The following is an 18,571-nucleotide window of genomic DNA, read 5'->3' on the forward strand; positions in this document are numbered from 1 at the left end:
ACAAACATACGTTGTCACTGATCAATACAGTCGTCATGAGTAGTTGCTGTAAGAGAATCAATACATTAAATACTGCCGTGTTTCTTTCACCATGTTGTATCAATATAGTATTTTCGATTCATGTTTTATTCTCATTGTATTTGTTTTTTCTGTTGAAATAAAATTGTGTATTAAATTAAATAATGTTTTGAATTTAAAACTATCATGCACATATTCAGTGTTTGTTCATTTTTGTGTTGCAATTAAACTTCCAGCCTCTAGATGGAAGCAGTCATTACGTACTTCACAGCTAAAGGAAGCATGATGACTGAGGACAAGAGGATACAGTGAGTCCAGCAGCTTTTAAAGCTGATATTTGGACATATTTTGGTTTGAAAACAAATAAAAGTAGTTACGACTTCATCAAGAGTCATGTGGTCTGTAAATACTACAACACCAGAGTCAAGTACTGGACAATACTACACATATATACTTGTTACTACACTATCACAACACCAGAGTCAAGTACTGGACAATACTACACATATATATTTGTTACTACACTATCACAACACCAGAGGCAAGTACTCAACAATACTACACATATATACTTGTTACTACACTATCACAACACCAGAGTCAAGTACTGGACAATACTACACATATATCCTTGTTACTACACTATCACAACACCAGAGTCAAGTACTGCACAATACTACACATATATACTTGTTACTACACTATCACAACAATAGAGTCAAGTACTGGACAATACTACACATGTATACTTGTTACTACACTATCACAACACCAGAGCCAAGTACTGGACAATACTACACATATATACTTGTTACTACACTATCACAACACCAGAGTCAAGTACTGGACAATACTACACATATATACTTGTTACTACACTATCACAACACCAGAGTCAAGCACTGGACAATACTACACATATATACTTGTTACTACACTATCACAACACCAGAGTCAAGTACTGGACAATACTATACATATATACTTGTTACTACACTATCACAACACCAGAGTCAAGTACTGGACAATACTACACATATATACTTGTTACTACACTATCACAACACCAGAGTCAAGTACTGGACAATACTACACATATATACTTGTTACTACACTATCACAACACCAGAGTCAAGCACTGGACAATACTACACATATATACTTGTTACTACACTATCACAACACCAGAGTCAAGCACTGGACAATACTACACATATATACTTGTTACTACACTATCACAACACCAGAGTCAAGTACTGGACAATACTACACATATATATTTGTTACTACACTATCACAACACCAGAGGCAAGTACTCAACAATACTACACATATATACTTGTTACTACACTATCACAACACTAGAGTCAAGTACTGGACAATACTACACATGCATACTTGTTACTACACTATCACAACACCAGAGCCAAGTACTGGACAATACTACACATATATACTTGTTACTACACTATCACAACACCAGAGTCAAGTACTGCACAATACTACACATATATCCTTGTTACTACACTATCACAACACCAGAGCCAAGTACTGGACAGTACTACACATATATACTTGTTACTACACTATCACAACACTAGAGTCAAGTACTGGACAATACTACACATGTATACTTGTTACTACACTATCACAACACCAGAGCCAAGTACTGGACAATACTACACATCTATACTTGTTACTACACTATCACAACACCAGAGTCAAGTACTGGACAATACTATACATATATACTTGTTACTACACTATCACAACACCAGAGCCAAGTACTGGACAATACTACACATATATACTTGTTACTACACTATCACAACACCAGAGTCAAGTACTGCACAATACTACACATATATCCTTGTTACTACACTATCACAACACCAGAGTCAAGTACTCAACAATATTACACATATATACTTGTTACTACAGTATCATAACACCAGAGTCAAGTACTGGACAATACTACACATATATACTTGTTACTACACTATCACAACACCAGAGTCAAGTACTGCACAATACTACACATATATCCTTGTTACTACACTATCACAACACCAGAGTCAAGTACTCAACAATACTACACATATATACTTGTTACTACACTATCACAACACCAGAGTCAAGTACTCAACAATATTACACATATATACTTGTTACTACAGTATCATAACACCAGAGTCAAGTACTGGACAATACTACACATATACTTGTTACTAAACTATCACAACACTAGAGTCAAGTACTGGACAATACTACACATGTATACTTGTTACTACACTATCACAACACCAGAGTCAAGTACTGGACAATACTACACATATAAACTCGTTACTACACTAAGTAAACATAAGTACTAAGTTAAAGTACAGATATTCACATACAAGCCAACACAGTTGACATGAGAAGGAAGTAAAGATCTCAACACAAACGATGACCACATCTCTTCACCATTTCCTGCCCCTGACGTCTGCTTCCATCAGACTAACATCACAGATGAAGGAACACAAACTGAAAGATGAGAGGCTGCTGAGCTGTGTGTCTCAGAACTGCAGCATTACAACATCTCAATGGAATTCCCTCCCGTTTATCTGAGGCCCGAGAAGAAGTCAAATCAAAGACGCCTCTGTTCGCAGACGCTGAGGCTAATTTGCCCTGAAATCAGTGGTTTCTGTGACGGCGGCCGAGAGCCTCACATATGGTTCGAGTTAGAGGAGGAGAGGAGGAGGAAAGGAGGAGAGGGGGAGGAAGAGAGGGGGAGGAAGAAGAGAGGAGGAGAGGGGGAGAGGAGGAGGACAAGGGGAGGAAGAGAGAGGGAGCAAGAGAGGGGGAGCAAGAGAGGGGGAGGAGGAAGAGAGGGAGAGGAGGAAGAGAGGGAGAGGAAGAGGAGAGGAGGAGGAAGAGAGGGGGAGGAAGAGAGGGAGAGGAGGAGGAGGAGGAAGAAGAGGAGGAGAGGGGGAGGAGAGGGAGCGGAAGAGGAGAGGAGGAGGAAGAGAGGGGGAGGAAGAGAGGGGGAGGAAGAGAGGAGGAGGAGAGGGAGAGGAAGAGGAGAGGGGGAGGGGGAGAGGGTGAGGAAGAGAGGGAGAGGAGGAAAAGAGGGGGAGGAGGAGAGAGGGAGGAAGAAGAGAGGAGGAGGAAGAGAGGGGGGGTGGAGAGGGGGAGAAAGAAGAGAGGAAGAGGAGGATCAGGAATGACGAGGAGAAAAATAAAGGCTGAACATAAGAAGAAAACAAAGGGTTGTGTAACTTCACGGTGACAGAATGATGTTGTGTAGCAACAACACAACTGTGTGTGATGTTGTGTAGTAACAACACAACTGTGTGTGATGTTGTGTAGTAACAACACAACTGTGTGTGATGTTGTGTAGTAACAAAACAACTGTGTGTGATGTTGTTACTACACAACACAACTGTGTGTGATGTTGTGTAGTAACAACACAACTGTGTGTGATGTTGTGCAGTAACAACACAACTGTGTGTGATGTTGTGTAGCAACAACACAACTGTGTGTGATGTTGTGCAGTAACAACACAACTGTGTGTGATGTTGTGTAGTAACAACACAACTGTGTGTGATGTGTGACACACTGACCTGAGAGCAGCAGCGTGATAAGTGTCCACGTAGTCGGAGATGAAGAGTTCTCGGCTCCTGACCACTGGGTCTGTGATGACCAGTTCCCGACCGGAGTCTGACACAGAACCAGAACAGTGGGTTATTACACAGTTATAACTCAGTTGTTACACAGTTATTACACATCAAGGCTCCATGTTTGTTGTGTTGTTGTGACTGAGCTCAGTTGGAAAATGCTCTCTGCTGCCACCTGCAGGAGATTATGATTATTGTTAGAGACTTTATTAAATGTTGAACTAAAGATAACTTATGAGAAGAAAACAAACATGGTCGTGGTTTATTCTACATGATGATGTCATGATGATGTCATGATGATGTCATGATGATGTCATGATGAGGGTCATGTGACATCAAGAGTTCGACTGAGATCATGTGACATCTTCAGTTTGTGGATCATCTCCAGGATGAAATCATGTTTCCTCACAAGGATTTCACGCCACATTCTTTCAAGTCCACTTCATTCTGAGGAAACATGAGACGATCTGCTCGTGTTCACTGACGAGTGAAGAACCTTTAGATCTACTATTGATCCTGATCCAGTCGATCAATCCTGTTAGACCTAAAATAATGACTTTAAGTCTATTTAACAGGAATTAATACTATAGTGACTCACAGAGTAATACTACAGTGACTCACAGAGTAATACTGCGGTCACTCATGAAGTAATACTACAGTGACTCACAGAGTAATACTGCGGTCACTCATGAAGTAATACTACAGTGACTCACAGAGTAATACTATAGTGACTCACAGAGTCACACTACAGTGACTCACAGAGTAATACTGCGGTCACTCATGAAGTAATACTACAGTGACTCACAGAGTAATACTGCGATCACCCATGAAGTAATACTACAGTGACTCACAGAGTAATACTGCGATCACCCATGAAGTAATACTACAGTGACTCACAGAGTAATACTGCGATCACCCATGAAGTAATACTACAGTGACTCACAGAGTAATACTGCGATCACCCATGAAGTCATACTACAGTGACTCACAGAGTAATACTGTGGTCACTCATGAAGTAATACTACAGTGACTCACAGAGTAATACTACAGTGACTCACAGAGTAATACTGCGATCACCGATGAAGTAATACTACAGTGACTCACAGAGTAATATTGCGGTCACTCATGAAGTAATACTACAGTGACTCACAGAGAAATACTGCGGTCACTCATGAAGTAATACTACAGTGACTCACAGAGTAATACTACAATGACTCACAGAGTAATACTGCGATCACCCATGAAGTAATACTACAGTAATTCAAAGAGTAATACTGCGATCACTCATGAAATAATACTACAGTTACTCACAGAGTAATACTGCGGTCACTCATGAAGTAATACTACAGTGACTCACAGAGTAATACTAGAGTGACTTACAGAGTAATGACTGATAACTACTAGAAGGGCTTTAATGGTATTAGTATGTAGAGTCTTGTGGTTCTATAACACCACTGCATGTAACTGGTTACACTACTAAAGCCTGGACTGTGTGTGTAGAAGAAAGTGTGTAAACGTTCATATTAAAACATGTGTTCATGAGATCACTCGGACAGAAACAAACAAGTTGTGTGTTGCTGGAGTGTTTGGATCTGGTGTCATGAAGTCAGAACCGGTTCTGGTTCAGGATCAGAGCCACACTCACAGAGACTGGAGCAGGAACAGCTGGTGTGAGGCTCACACTTGTGATGATGGTGTTGATGAAAGTGTGTGTTTGTGCCACTGAAGGTCATTAACACTCGACAGCACTGGAGTCTGAAGGACTGTTGCCCGGGAACTGATCCGTGTGAACCTCGAGCAGGACTTACATCTCTCAACGCTGTGTGTGTGTGAGGCGAGATGTGTGTGTATACATGTGTGTCTCTGTGTGGATCTGTGTGTGATGATGAGGCTGGTGTGTGTGTGTACATGTGAGTCTTTGTGTGGATGTGTGTGTGATACTGAGGCTGGTGTGTGTGTGTGTGTGTACATGTGAGTCTATGTGTGGATATGTGTGCGAGTCTTTTCTTTAGTGTATGTGTGCGTGCTTGTGTTTGTCCGAGTGTGTGTGCACATGTGTGGATCTGTGTGTGATGATGAGGCTGGTGTGTGTGTGTACATGTGAGTCTATGTGTGCGAGTCTTTTCTTTAGTGTATGTGTGCGTGCTTGTGTTTGTCTGAGTGTGTGTGCACATGTGTGGATCTGTGTGCGATACTGAGGCTGGTGTGTGAATGTTTCCTTAAGTGTGTGTGTGTTGGTGTACATGTGAGTGTGTATTTGTGTGGGTCTGAGTGCTGTGTCTGTGTGCATGCGCACATGTGTCTGAGGCTGTTGTGTGTGTGTCGAAAACTTGTGTTTGTGTGTTTGAGGTTTTTGTGTGTGTGTGTGTATGCATGCGTGTCTGGTGTGTGTTTCTGAGGCTATAGTGTGTGTGCAGGTGTGTGTTTGGAAGGTGTGTGTGTGTGTGTGCCATGTTTGTGTGTGTGTTGCAGGTGTGTGTGTATGCATGTGTCTGAGAATGTAGTGTGCGTCTGAGGTGGGTGTTTGTGTGTGTGTTTCTGAGGATAATGTATGTTTATGGCAGGTGTGTGTGTGTGTGTGTGTGCGTTGCAAGTGTATGTGTGTGTATGGCAGGTGTGTGTGTAAAAGGTTGTGGACTCACCGTTCTCGTTGTTGCGGTCCATCACCAGGTGCTGGTACACAGAGTCGGGCACCTCGGACTGACGGTAGTACCATTTCACATTCATCAGCAGATGGTCCCGTTTACTCTGCAACACACACACACACGTGTGAGAACATGTTTGTTTTCAACCACCATCTCCGGGGAAACACATGGACGATGATGACACACAACATGGACACACAACAGTGTTTAGAGATCAAACCTGAAGACACAACAGGTGATTCACCTGAAGATACTTCTTCTAAAGAAGCAGCGTTTATGGAGCACTTGAAAACAGTGCTCACTAGCACCACCCGCTGGCCATCAAAATCCACTGCATGCCACTTAAAAGCCTGCAATTCCTCGATTGACCAGCAAGGGGCAGCACTGGCGCAAGAAGAACAAGGAAGAGAAGTGAATGAAAGAAAGGAAAGGAGGGAGGGAGGAGAGAAAATGGTTGAGGGCAGCGATGAGGTGAGATGAAAAAAAAAACAGTTTTCATTACATGCTCTGAAATATAGATACGGTCTCCTGGCTACAGGTGCTCGAGTCGATGTTGTGAGAGAGAACGACAGAATAAAACGGAGGACGAACACTTGTGTAACGTAGGAACATGAGGTCACAGCAGAGGTATTTAAAGCCTTTTGTGTACATTGTTCAGTCGTGTCTCTGGGGAGGAGCAGAGACTCGTCCTAAATCATCCTCCCATTCCTCCCTCCTCCATTTTCTCGAGGATGGAGGGATGAGCGAGGATGTGTTTAAGAGCAGCTGCATGAACCGTCGACCTTCGTGCTACGACACACTTGTGAGTCCACTCACACAGACACACAAACACACCTGAAGGAGATCAGTGATGTCATTTCCTGGTCAGTGTGAACAGATCTGGTGCATGATTGGAACTCCAGGATGTGAACCCGCGACCTCCCACTGGAGAACCACCAGGTGTCGTTCGTGGCTCTTTAAGATCAGATGATTCCTCCAGAGCGAGCACGTCATGAATACGAGTGAGTGAGGATCTGATCTCATGAGCTTCTCTTTTAATCAGAGCATCACACGCAGAAACAAATTAGTATCATTGAATATTTTGAAGCTGGTTTTGCAGGTTTTCACATGTTTTACATTCTGATCAGATCCTGGATCAGCCTTTGATTCACGGAAATGATACTTGAGACGTGAAAGCAAACGATCATCATCGTCAACAGGACGTGGAGGCAGATGCTCACATGTTGAGATGCAGGCGAGGACAGACGTGGGAATGAAAGGATCAAGAGATGACGAGACGGTCACGTGTTCAGACTCTTCACGACGATCAATCGATCAGAAACATCCCTGCCAGCCCCACACAGTGGCGGCCATCTTTCCTTCTGCCGACCCCCCCGCCCCTCCTAAACCCTGGGAATGTGGCTCAGTCCAGACTCACTAACCACGACTGGACGACACAAACAGAGTCCCGTGAAGAAAGAGGAGCAGAAGAAAACGGGGGGAAATGAGCAGGAGCTGGATTAGTGAGGGAGGAGCGAGACCCTCTCATTTCCTCCGACGACTCTCCTGCCTCCTGGACACGAGTCTAAAGGTCTTTTCTGCTACATTCCTGCACGACTTTATACTGAGAAACTGTCAATTCAATATTTAAAGAGATGATGTTCAGAGATTCACTCACAAGAGTCAAGAGTCAATAACATGCACCCGTTATAAGTCTGCAGTCATAATGATTGACCCCCATGTAACACCAGAGCCCCCTGTGATAGACCAGAGCCCCCCGTGATAGACCAGAGCCCCCCCATGATAGACCAGAGCCCCCCATGATAGACCAGAGCCCCCCATGATAGACCAGAGCCCCCCATGTTAGACCAGAGCCCCCCCGTGTTAGACCAGTGCCCCCCATGATAGACCAGAGCCCCCCCGTGTTAGACCAGAGCCCCCCGTGTAAGACCAGAGCCCCCCGTGTTAGACCAGAGCCCCCCATGATAGACCAGAGCCCCCCATGTTAGAGCACATGAGCAGGAAGGGAGACGGAGATTCTTGAAAGATACACAACATGTGTGTTTATTCTTCACACATCAGTCCATATATGGTCAGAGCTTCACTGCAGTAAATACAAGTTTTGAAGTGAAACATGAACATTTTCCACACGTGAAGCTCACGTTTCACTTCAAAATCCAACTAGAAACGATGTTGTCGTGACGCACAACGACACAAACGTCAAAATAGAGGATTTAAATCATTTAAAGATATTTAATTTATATTTATACTTGAGTTATTGAAGGCAACATCAAGAGAATATATAAAAATATAAACTAATTAGAAATGAAAACATGTGTATTGTGATAGAACATGTTATATTGTGTAGACATGTGTAGTCGATCCTGGGAAGTGTGTTTGACACGTGTGCAGGATGAGAACATGTCATGTTCAGAACTAAACGAAGGTCGTGACGACCTGTGACCTGGACCACTGCCCCCCCCCTCGTACTGTAGCAGCTCTGAACAGAACCAGATGCTCAACAGCCTCGTTCACAGGAAACCTCTGTTTATTTTCAAACACTCTTCCTCTCGTGACGACACCAGCAGGATCCAACACTTCCTCCAGGAGCTGCTGACCAGGAGCGAGGACGGAAGGACGGATCCAGACCCTCGGACAAAGGAGATGGCGGTGAGGGGGGCGCGGGGGGTGAGAGGTCAAACAGACGAGAGCAGCTTATATTCAATACATTTAATTTACAATTAACATGCACCTGTTTCCAGGGTTTGTTCATGTTTTTGTTATTTATTATTCATTATTTTATTCATTCATTCATCTGCAGCCAATGGAAAAGGAAATTCTGCGAGATCCTGGTGATGACTGAGGACGAGAGGATACAATGGACTCCAGCAGCTTTCGAAGCTGATCTTTGGACATTGTGTTGACAGTTTCTTGACAGTACACACCTGTTGTGTGTCGTGAATAAATATGTGTGTGAAGGGAGTGTGACCTCAGAGCTCCACGAGGATCAAGAACGTGGAGAAGAGTCGGAGGCGAAGGTTTGACCTCGATGAAGAACCGAGAGAACAAAGACTGATCTACGAAGACTGATCTACGAAGACTGGTCTACAAAGACTGATCTCCTCCAACATGATCAGATCAGAGACGGAGCAGATCAAACGTACACAAAACCACACATAGAGGACGACGACTGATGTGATTTGCTCTGGTTTAATCAAACATGTGCAGCGTCTCCAGGACACAGAGAGACAAGAACGTCCATCTGGACACCAGAGCACTTGTGGGAAGAGACGTGGAAGCGAGAGTGAGCTCGTGTGGATCTGCAGCCAATCTTGGACATCTCTGTGTCTGACAAAGGAGGTTGTTAGATAGAATCCCAGCCTGCTGTGTGAGCCGACACACGCACACGCACACACACACACACACACACACACACACACACACAAATAACAGGCTCTCAGGATAACCATCACATTCTTCTGCTCACCCTCAGCAACACTGGGCGGCTCAGAATCACAGCCACAGTTCAGCATCAAAGCATGAAGTCAGCAGCAGGTCCTGCATCTCAACAACCACAGCTGCCCAGAGAACCAGTAGATCAAGCTTCAGATGATCTTCAGATGAAACCATGAGTCACTTTCTGTTTTCATGCAAATCATTTTTATGATGCTATCACCACATGTTTTAACCTTTAAAGAGGAATATACAGTCAAGAAGGATGAGTGTCCATCAAAACAATGACTCCATTTTTCATCCATCCATCCATTCATCCATAATGTCATTTACTCTTATCTTACACACCTTTGTGTACAACAGGGATTTCAACTCAATGAGGTCAAAATATTGAATCAAGTATATTTATCTGTGTATAACAGTCTATAACAGTGTTATAACCAGTTTAACTAGTCTTTTTATTCTCATTTCATCTTTAGTTTCTTTGTGTTCATCAAACACCTGGATCTTCAACATAAGTATCTTTAGGTGACAATATTAACATGAACAATATTCTTCTGGATCTTCAACATAAGTATCTTTAGGTGACAATATCAACATGAACAATATTCTTCTGGATCTTCAACATAAGTATCTTTAGGTGACAATATCAACATGAACAATATTCTTCTGGATCTTCAACATAAGTATCTTTAGGTGACAATATCAACATGAACAATATTCTTCTGGATCTTCAACATGAGTATCTTTAGGTCTCAATATCAACATGAACAATATTCTTCTGGATCTTCAACATAAATATCTTTAGGTCTCAATATCAACATGAACAATATTCTTCTGGATCTTCAACATAAGTATCTTTAGGTCTCAATATTAACATGAACAATATTCTTCTGGATCTTCAACATAAGTATCTTTAGGTCTCAATATCAACATGAACAATATTCTTCTGGATCTTCAACATAAGTATCTTTAGGTCTCAATATTAACATGAACAATATTCTTCTGGATCTTCAACATAAGTATCTTTAGGTCTCAATATTAACATGAACAATATTCTTCTGGATCTTCAACATAAGTATCTTTAGGTGACAATATCAACATGAACAATATTCTTCTGGATCTTCAACATAAGTATCTTTAGGTGACAATATTAACATGAACAATATTCTTCTGGATCTTCAACATAAGTATCTTTAGGTCTCAATATCAACATGAACAATATTCTTCTGGATCTTCAACATAAGTATCTTTAGGTCTCAATATCAACATGAACAATATTCTTCTGGATCTTCAACACAAGTATCTTTAGGTATCAATATCAACATGAACAATATTCTTCTGGATCTTCAACACAAGTATCTTTAGGTGACAATATCAACATGAACAATATTCTTCTGGATCTTCAACACAAGTATCTTTAGGTGACAATATTAACATGAACAATATTCTTCTGGATCTTCAACATAAGTATCTTTAGGTCTCAATATCAACATGAACAATATTCTTCTGGATCTTCAACATAAGTATCTTTAGGTGACAATATCAACATGAACAATATTCTTCTGGATCTTCAACATAAGTATCTTTAGGTCTCAATATTAACATGAACAATATTCTTCTGGATCTTCAACATAAATATCTTTAGGTCTCAATATTAACATGAACAATATTCTTCTGGATCTTCAACATAAGTATCTTTAGGTCTCAATATTAACATGAACAATATTCTTCTGGATCTTCAACATAAGTATCTTTAGGTGACAATATCAACATGAACAATATTCTTCTGGATCTTCAACATAAGTATCTTTAGGTCTCAATATTAACATGAACAATATTCTTCTGGATCTTCAACATAAGTATCTTTAGGTCTCAATATTAACATGAACAATATTCTTCTGGATCTTCAACATAAGTATCTTTAGGTGACAATATCAACATGAACAATATTCTTCTGGATCTTCAACATAAATATATTTAGGTCTTAATATCAACATGAACAATATTCTTCTGCAGCTTCGACACATGTGGTCTACGAGGAGGAAGTGAGATTTAAATCCAAATGAAGAGGTCTTTGGGGTGACGGGGGTCCCAGCTGTGGTGTCAGGCCGGGCAGGACCTTCTGAGTGTCTTTGAAAAGAATCAGCAGCTCCGAGTGACTCGTGACACTTCCACAGTTATGATTGATAACCCACAGATAACTTGTAAACATGGGCTGCTGAACAGAAGAGGAAGCAGCGAAGTCACATGACACAGTGATTATGAGCGAGGGCTGCAGGAAGTCACTGGAGTCACGAGCTGAACACATGACTCACATCTGAGGCTTGGATCACGACAACATTCAAACAAGTCATGATGTACGAGGGACTCCAGTGAAGCTACGAGTCATGACCACCTTTGATGATGTCATCGCTGCATGTTCATCTGGTTTAGCATCTAATTATTCTTATTTTAAATATTTTAAAAAAGGAAATTGAAGAGAGATGTGTTTTGAGTAGTTCATAGTTAAAGCTGCACTATGGAAGATTGAACATGTTGGTTTCTGGCTCCCTCTACTGTTAGAATAGTGTCATAGCATGTTCCTGGATGGAGGCTTCTCTCGCTTTAAAAGAAGATAATTATCTCGTGTTTGTTAAAAACTCTTCCATTAGATACTCTCTGAACTTCAGCCACCAGAGAAACAAATGCAACCAAATGAAATCGCCATCGCTGACCCATTCTGGGGAAATATTAAAATATATATATTTTAGTTAGTTGCTCCTTTTTAACAATGAAGAATATGACAAAAACACAAACACATTTCACACTTCATTTTAAATACTTTAAATTATAGGTTTAAATATATCTAAACATGATTCTATCTGACGGCAAATGTTACATCCAGCACAACAACACATCATCACACACTTCTAGCTTTGAAATCAAATGGTAAAAATGAAACTATGAAACATTATTCATCTCCACGAGGAGTCACTTCCACAGCAGTGAAGGTAAACGGAGACACAAGCACAAGCGAGGGAAACAGAAACAGAGAGAGTGTAAAATGGTGAGAGCTCCAGTCTATTAAAAAGACCAGCATGAGTCCAACTTAAATATTTGTCTGCTCCTGGCAACTGCACCGTCACACTCTGGCCAAGAAATGTACCAGCGCTCCAGAGCCGCTGTGAGAATCTACATTTACAGAAGAAGCAATAAAGATGATTATCTGATGTTTAAGAGCTTCAGACGAGCGTTTGTGGAGGAGCACAGAGCGACTCCAGCGCAGCGAGAATACAGATCCGAGTGAGACTTCAAACGCCGCGTGAGGACAGATGGAGGCGGTTAGAGTCATATCTGCGTGTTCGGATCACAACACTTTCCAAGCTCTCGCTTTCATGGCCAGAAATACAGTCGGCGCTGCCAAAACATTGTCTTTTTGTCCTTAGACTTTTCATTAAGTAGCTCTAGAGCACTTGTGTTTGATACCTGGTGTGTGTGTGTGTGCGTGTGTGTGTGCGTGCGTGTGTGTGTGGATGTAGAACGGGATGTTCCCTGGAGACAGTGAAAAGGAAATTCCAGCGTCAGGATTGCGAGTCGGACACAGAAACACTGAGTAACGCTGACACTTCTCTGGACGAGCTTCTACCGCCTGATGAACCCGTTCGGTTCACTGCGGCGCCGACTGACGTCACCACTTTGAAAATATTCCGGACCGACCGCCGGACAATCGTGTCTTCTCTGAAGTTCAATGTTTAATGATGTTCGAGCGGCGAGTGTTGCTGCTTCGACTCTCCAGGTGTCGAGTCCATTAAGCACTTAACGACGATGTCATCTGACGGATGGATTAGAAGAAGAGAGAAAACAAACGAGAGCGAAGAGAGAGAGAGACGGACGATCAAGTCTGTAGACGCCACAACAATCATGGACACGTTTGTAAACAATTAACCTTCAATCTCTTTGTTTACAGTCGAGGCCAGAGATGCCTCTGAGAAGAAAAACATCTCCTCGTTCAACTCCAGGATCTCCTTCCATCAGGAGGTGTTCGAGGTCAACCACGAGTCAAGAAGCAGCTTCACTTGAACCACAACAAAGAGAACGATTGAAGAGACTTTAATATCTTAAAACCACACAAAGAAACTCATCAAAGTGTCGACAACAGGAACTCGTGCAGAACCGTCCACTGGACCTGGCACTCGAACCCGTCCAGACTCCACCGTGAGGAGCTTCCATCTGTGGAGGTCGACCTCGCGTCCGTCGGCGCTCGTGACACGCCGCCATCAGTACGACACGGTGTAAAGCCGTGGAACGACCCGGCGTCACACCAGGAAGCGGCGGGTGGTCCGACACCGTGTTCAGAACCGTATGCAAATGATCGCATGCTAATGAGCCGCTCGCCGGGGACGCTCGGAGAACATGCAAATGTAGACGCTACCTTGAAACATGATGGCGGTTCCTGCGACAAGAATGTGACGATGACACACTCGCACCCAAACACACACTCGCACACAAACACACACTCGCACACAAACACACACACACTCAGAGGCCAGAAGCCTCAAGGACCTCCTGCTGAGCTGCAACAAGAGATGCATTGTAGACAACACAGCTGCAACAACACACTCTGGAGCAGCAGCTACACAACGACTGACGCACCTTCAGAACCAACCAATCATGTCATGATGAACTAAACTGAGCTGTAGCAATATTTAAAAGTATTGTATTTTTCACGTGGTATTTTTAATCAAAGTTTTTTTTTTTTTAAGTAATTCAATTTTTAATTAACAATTAAATATTTTAGTGTTTTTTTTTCATTATTGTGTTGCAAAGATTGAAATCCCGCGATTTGACTGAGGACGAGAGGATACAGTGAGTCCAGCAGCTTTTAAAGCTGATGTTTGGACATATTTTGGTTTGAAAACAAATGAAAGTAGTTACGACTTCGTCATGAGTCATGTGGTCTGTAAATACTACAACACCAGAGTCAAGTACTGGACAATACTACACATATATACTTGTTACTACACTATCACAACACCAGAGTCAAGTACTGGACAATACTAAACATATATACTTGTTACTACACTATCACAACACCAGAGTCAAGTACTGGACAATACTACACATATATACTTGTTACTACACTATCACAACACCAGAGTCAAGTACTGGACAATACTACACATATATACTTGTTACTACACTATCATAACACCAGAGTCAAGTACTGGACAATACTACACATATATACTTGTTACTACACTATCACAACACCAGAGTCAAGTACTGGACAATACTACACATATATACTTGTTACTACACTATCACAACACCAGAGTCAAGTACTGGACAATACTACACATATATACTTGTTACTACACTATCACAACACCAGAGTCAAGTAGTGGACAATACTACACATATATACTTGTTACTACACTATCACAACACCAGAGTCAAGTACTGGACAATACTACACATATATACTTGTTACTACACTATCACAACACCAGAGTCAAGTACTGGACAATACTACACATATATACTTGTTACTACACTATCACAACACCAGAGTCAAGTACTGGACAATACTACACATATATACTTGTTACTACACTATCATAACACCAGAGTCAAGTACTGGACAATACTACACATATATACTTGTTACTACACTATCACAACACCAGAGTCACGTACTGGACAATACTACACATATATACTTGTTACTACACTATCACAACACCAGAGTCTAGTACTGGACAATACTACACATATATACTTGTTACTACACTATCACAACACCAGAGTCACGTACTGGACAATACTACACATATATTACACTATCACTATATATTGTATCTTGTATCATCATCATCTACACACTCTTGACCACACACACACGCACACACACACACAAGTGTTGTGTAGCTCATGAGTGGAGGAGAAGACACAATGGCTGATGGGTATTCTTGCTTGTGTGGCAATAAACTAGCGCTCGCTAACATGAAACACATGTCGACACACAAACACATTTGTTATTGTTCATAAACAGTGGGAAACATGGAGAGACGGAGAGAAAGTGGAGCAACAAAACAACGTCTTCACTCTCTAGAAGCGTCTCTTCCATCTGTGCGAGGAAATCAAAAGGCAGACGCACACATCCACACAACAAGCGCACACATCCACACAACAAGCGCACACATCCACACAACAAGCGCACACACAGCTGAGTCCGCGGCTGGAGAGGGAAGGTAGAGGATTTGGCTGCAGGCGGGGGAATAACTGGTTTCACCGCCGAGATGATGTTTATCTGCAGAGTTCACACTTGATAACAGTTCAAACAGAGAATGTTAATGAACGAGTGTGTCTGGAGGAGGATGTTAGGATCAGATCGTTCACGGCTTAATGTCAACACCAGCTTCATCTGTACCATCGTCTCATAAAGAAGCAACACTTTCTCGTCCAGAGCCGGACATGTTACCAGGAAAGAATTCCTCAAACCCACACTCACACACACACACACACACACACACACACACACACACACACACACACACATCATATGGTTCTCGCGGGGACTTCCCAGATCATGTCCAAACGTCTGGATGTTCTTTGAGGAGAAGCAGACGCACAAACAGTCGACCAGGACCAGCATTAGTGCGACGTGTGATGAAGACAAACGACTGTGGAAGATGCTTGTGCGACGCCGTTCTCTTGTTGTGTGTGTGTGTGTGTGTGTGTGTGTGTGTCCACCTGCCCTTGGACGCGCAGACGTGATTGAAGGACCCGCAAACGTCGCAGGAGCAGGAGGGCGGAGTCACGGATCTAAACCATCGCCATGGAAGCAAATACATTATTGTTCCGTGGACACGCCCCCCCCTGTCTCTGGACCAATCAGCACGCGGCAGGTCTCCGAGGGTGTTGTGTGGGGAGAAGAAAGCAAAAATATGCCACTTCTCTAATGATTGACACAAAGCCTCTTGTTTACCGGCGGCGCCAGATTAGCATATTTTTCCCTTGTCCTTCCTTCATCTGCATACACTTCCTACATCCAGCCATGATGTTACCGCGCCCTGCTGCCATATTGATCCTCCTCCCCCTCACCTTCCTCCTCTCCTTCATAACCCGCCGCATTGATCCCCCCTCCCCGTGAGGCGTGATCACACACACACACACACACACTTAAGTGGAGATGTGAGAGTGTGTGTCCCGCCTGGACTTAAAAGGCTATAAAACACAGCCTGAGAAAACACTTTGAATCCATCACAGGATCTCAGACACATTAGCATAACACTGTGTTAGCGTGTTAGCATTAGCTCGCCCCCGGTGGGTTTTATTTTGGCTGGAGTGGGTTCAGCCTGACAGGTGGACTCCAGACACCTTGTGATTCTGAGCAGAACCACGGCGCTGACGCTCGCTCCTTATATGGGCCTGCGGTGCTGCAGGACCCGTCCAGGGAGGGCAGGTCGGCCCAGCCTGTGTCGAGACACCCGTGCGACTGCAGACTCAAAGATGGCCGACAGTCCTACACTTTAATGACGTTCGTCCTCCTGTGCGACGCTGGATGTTGAACCAAATTGATTTTTGATCAGAGACGCACTTATTATTCCTGTCGCCATAAACACATCCACGCTATGAGAACCACATCCATCAGTGGAGTCAGGATCCACTGTCAGCGTTTATCACTTCCACTCACAGACTGTTTCAAAGGGTGTTCATGGAGCTTCTTATCAGTGCTCAGCAGAGCGAGTGTGCATCAGTGCCCCCTGCAGGTGAGGTGAGGGAAGTAACGCGGCATTGATGTTGGTTTAAGAATAATCTCAGTGTCTTTGATAGAGAATGTCAAGCGTCTGCCTGAATGAACCACAGCATAGTGTGACTAAATATATCAGTTTGATACAGAGAGGATCAACACACACACACACACACACGCACGCACACACACACCCTCGCTGCCTCCTTGACATTTAAATGCCATTTTAACATGGCGGAAAACAGTTTGCACCTAATTATGGCCGTTGCTGCCGAATCCTGTCGGACAGAAGCGAAACAAAACGCACGGAGTTGTGGGTAATTCTATTCTTTGGAGTTCAGGCCCATGACGAGTGTGTGTGTGTGTGTGTGAGCCGCGAGGTGAGAGAATAGACAAGGACGAGGGCTGGAGCAAGGACGACCTGATCAATAGTGATGATCAATAATCTCTCCTGCTCACTCGGCTGTTAGTGCTGCATTTAAACGTCTGTGTAATGAGAACATGGAGGAGGATCGTGTGAGTGAAGGTGAAGCTGAGAAACTGTTTAAATATGCAGTAAAGTAGCAACAGTCGAGTCTTTCAATCTCTGCTCAAAACATTCTTTAAATCACATTTAAAGGCCAAATCACAAGAATTACAATGGTGCGCCCCCTATCTTTGGAATAGTGTAACTGCAACATTGTAAATTCTTACATGGGAAATTTTCTGCATTTGTTTCTAAAACTTCTGCTTATGATCATTTTATCTTCCTGGAAACTTTGCTCAACACTTCCGGTGAAAAGTAGCGACAGTTTGTCGACTCCTCGAGCAGGTCCAGACAAAACCAGCTCGTGAAGAACATCAGGAGCGAGAGGATTCTACTGCACTCGTCGGATCCGATCGATCTCTACAGAAAGTAGTTTCAATTTTACTTGTCGTGGCTTTAAAGACGACAAACTGTCGGCAGGTGAAAAAGTCTGGGCTCCACCTGAACCTTCACGAGTCCACGTGAACGAGTGCTGAACACATGTTGAAGACGTTCGATGTTATTAGAGGAAGCACCAGGTGACCTTGAACACACCCGCCGTCAGAACAAGAAGATGAAG

The 18,571-nt window shown here is 42.9% G+C and overlaps 1 protein-coding gene across 5 annotated transcripts in view; it reads right to left on the reverse strand.

The window, feature by feature from the left end:
• The window catches only part of rerea (arginine-glutamic acid dipeptide (RE) repeats a), a 132,147-nt gene that overhangs the window by 36,805 nt on the left and 76,771 nt on the right, over positions 1–18,571 (reverse strand). For all 5 annotated transcript variants that reach the window (XM_087781067.1, XM_087781066.1, XM_087781069.1 and 2 more), the window contains exons 4-5: positions 6,317–6,422; positions 3,621–3,717 (exon numbers count right to left, since the gene is read on the reverse strand). In XM_087781067.1, coding sequence (XP_087637193.1) covers positions 3,621–3,717; positions 6,317–6,422 — 203 coding nt within the window. The remainder of the gene's footprint in view (positions 1–3,620; positions 3,718–6,316; positions 6,423–18,571) is intronic.

The sequence above is a fragment of the Callionymus lyra genome, chromosome 19, assembly GCF_982586985.1.
Source record: "Callionymus lyra chromosome 19, fCalLyr1.hap1.1, whole genome shotgun sequence".
NCBI lineage: Eukaryota > Metazoa > Chordata > Actinopteri > Syngnathiformes > Callionymidae > Callionymus > Callionymus lyra.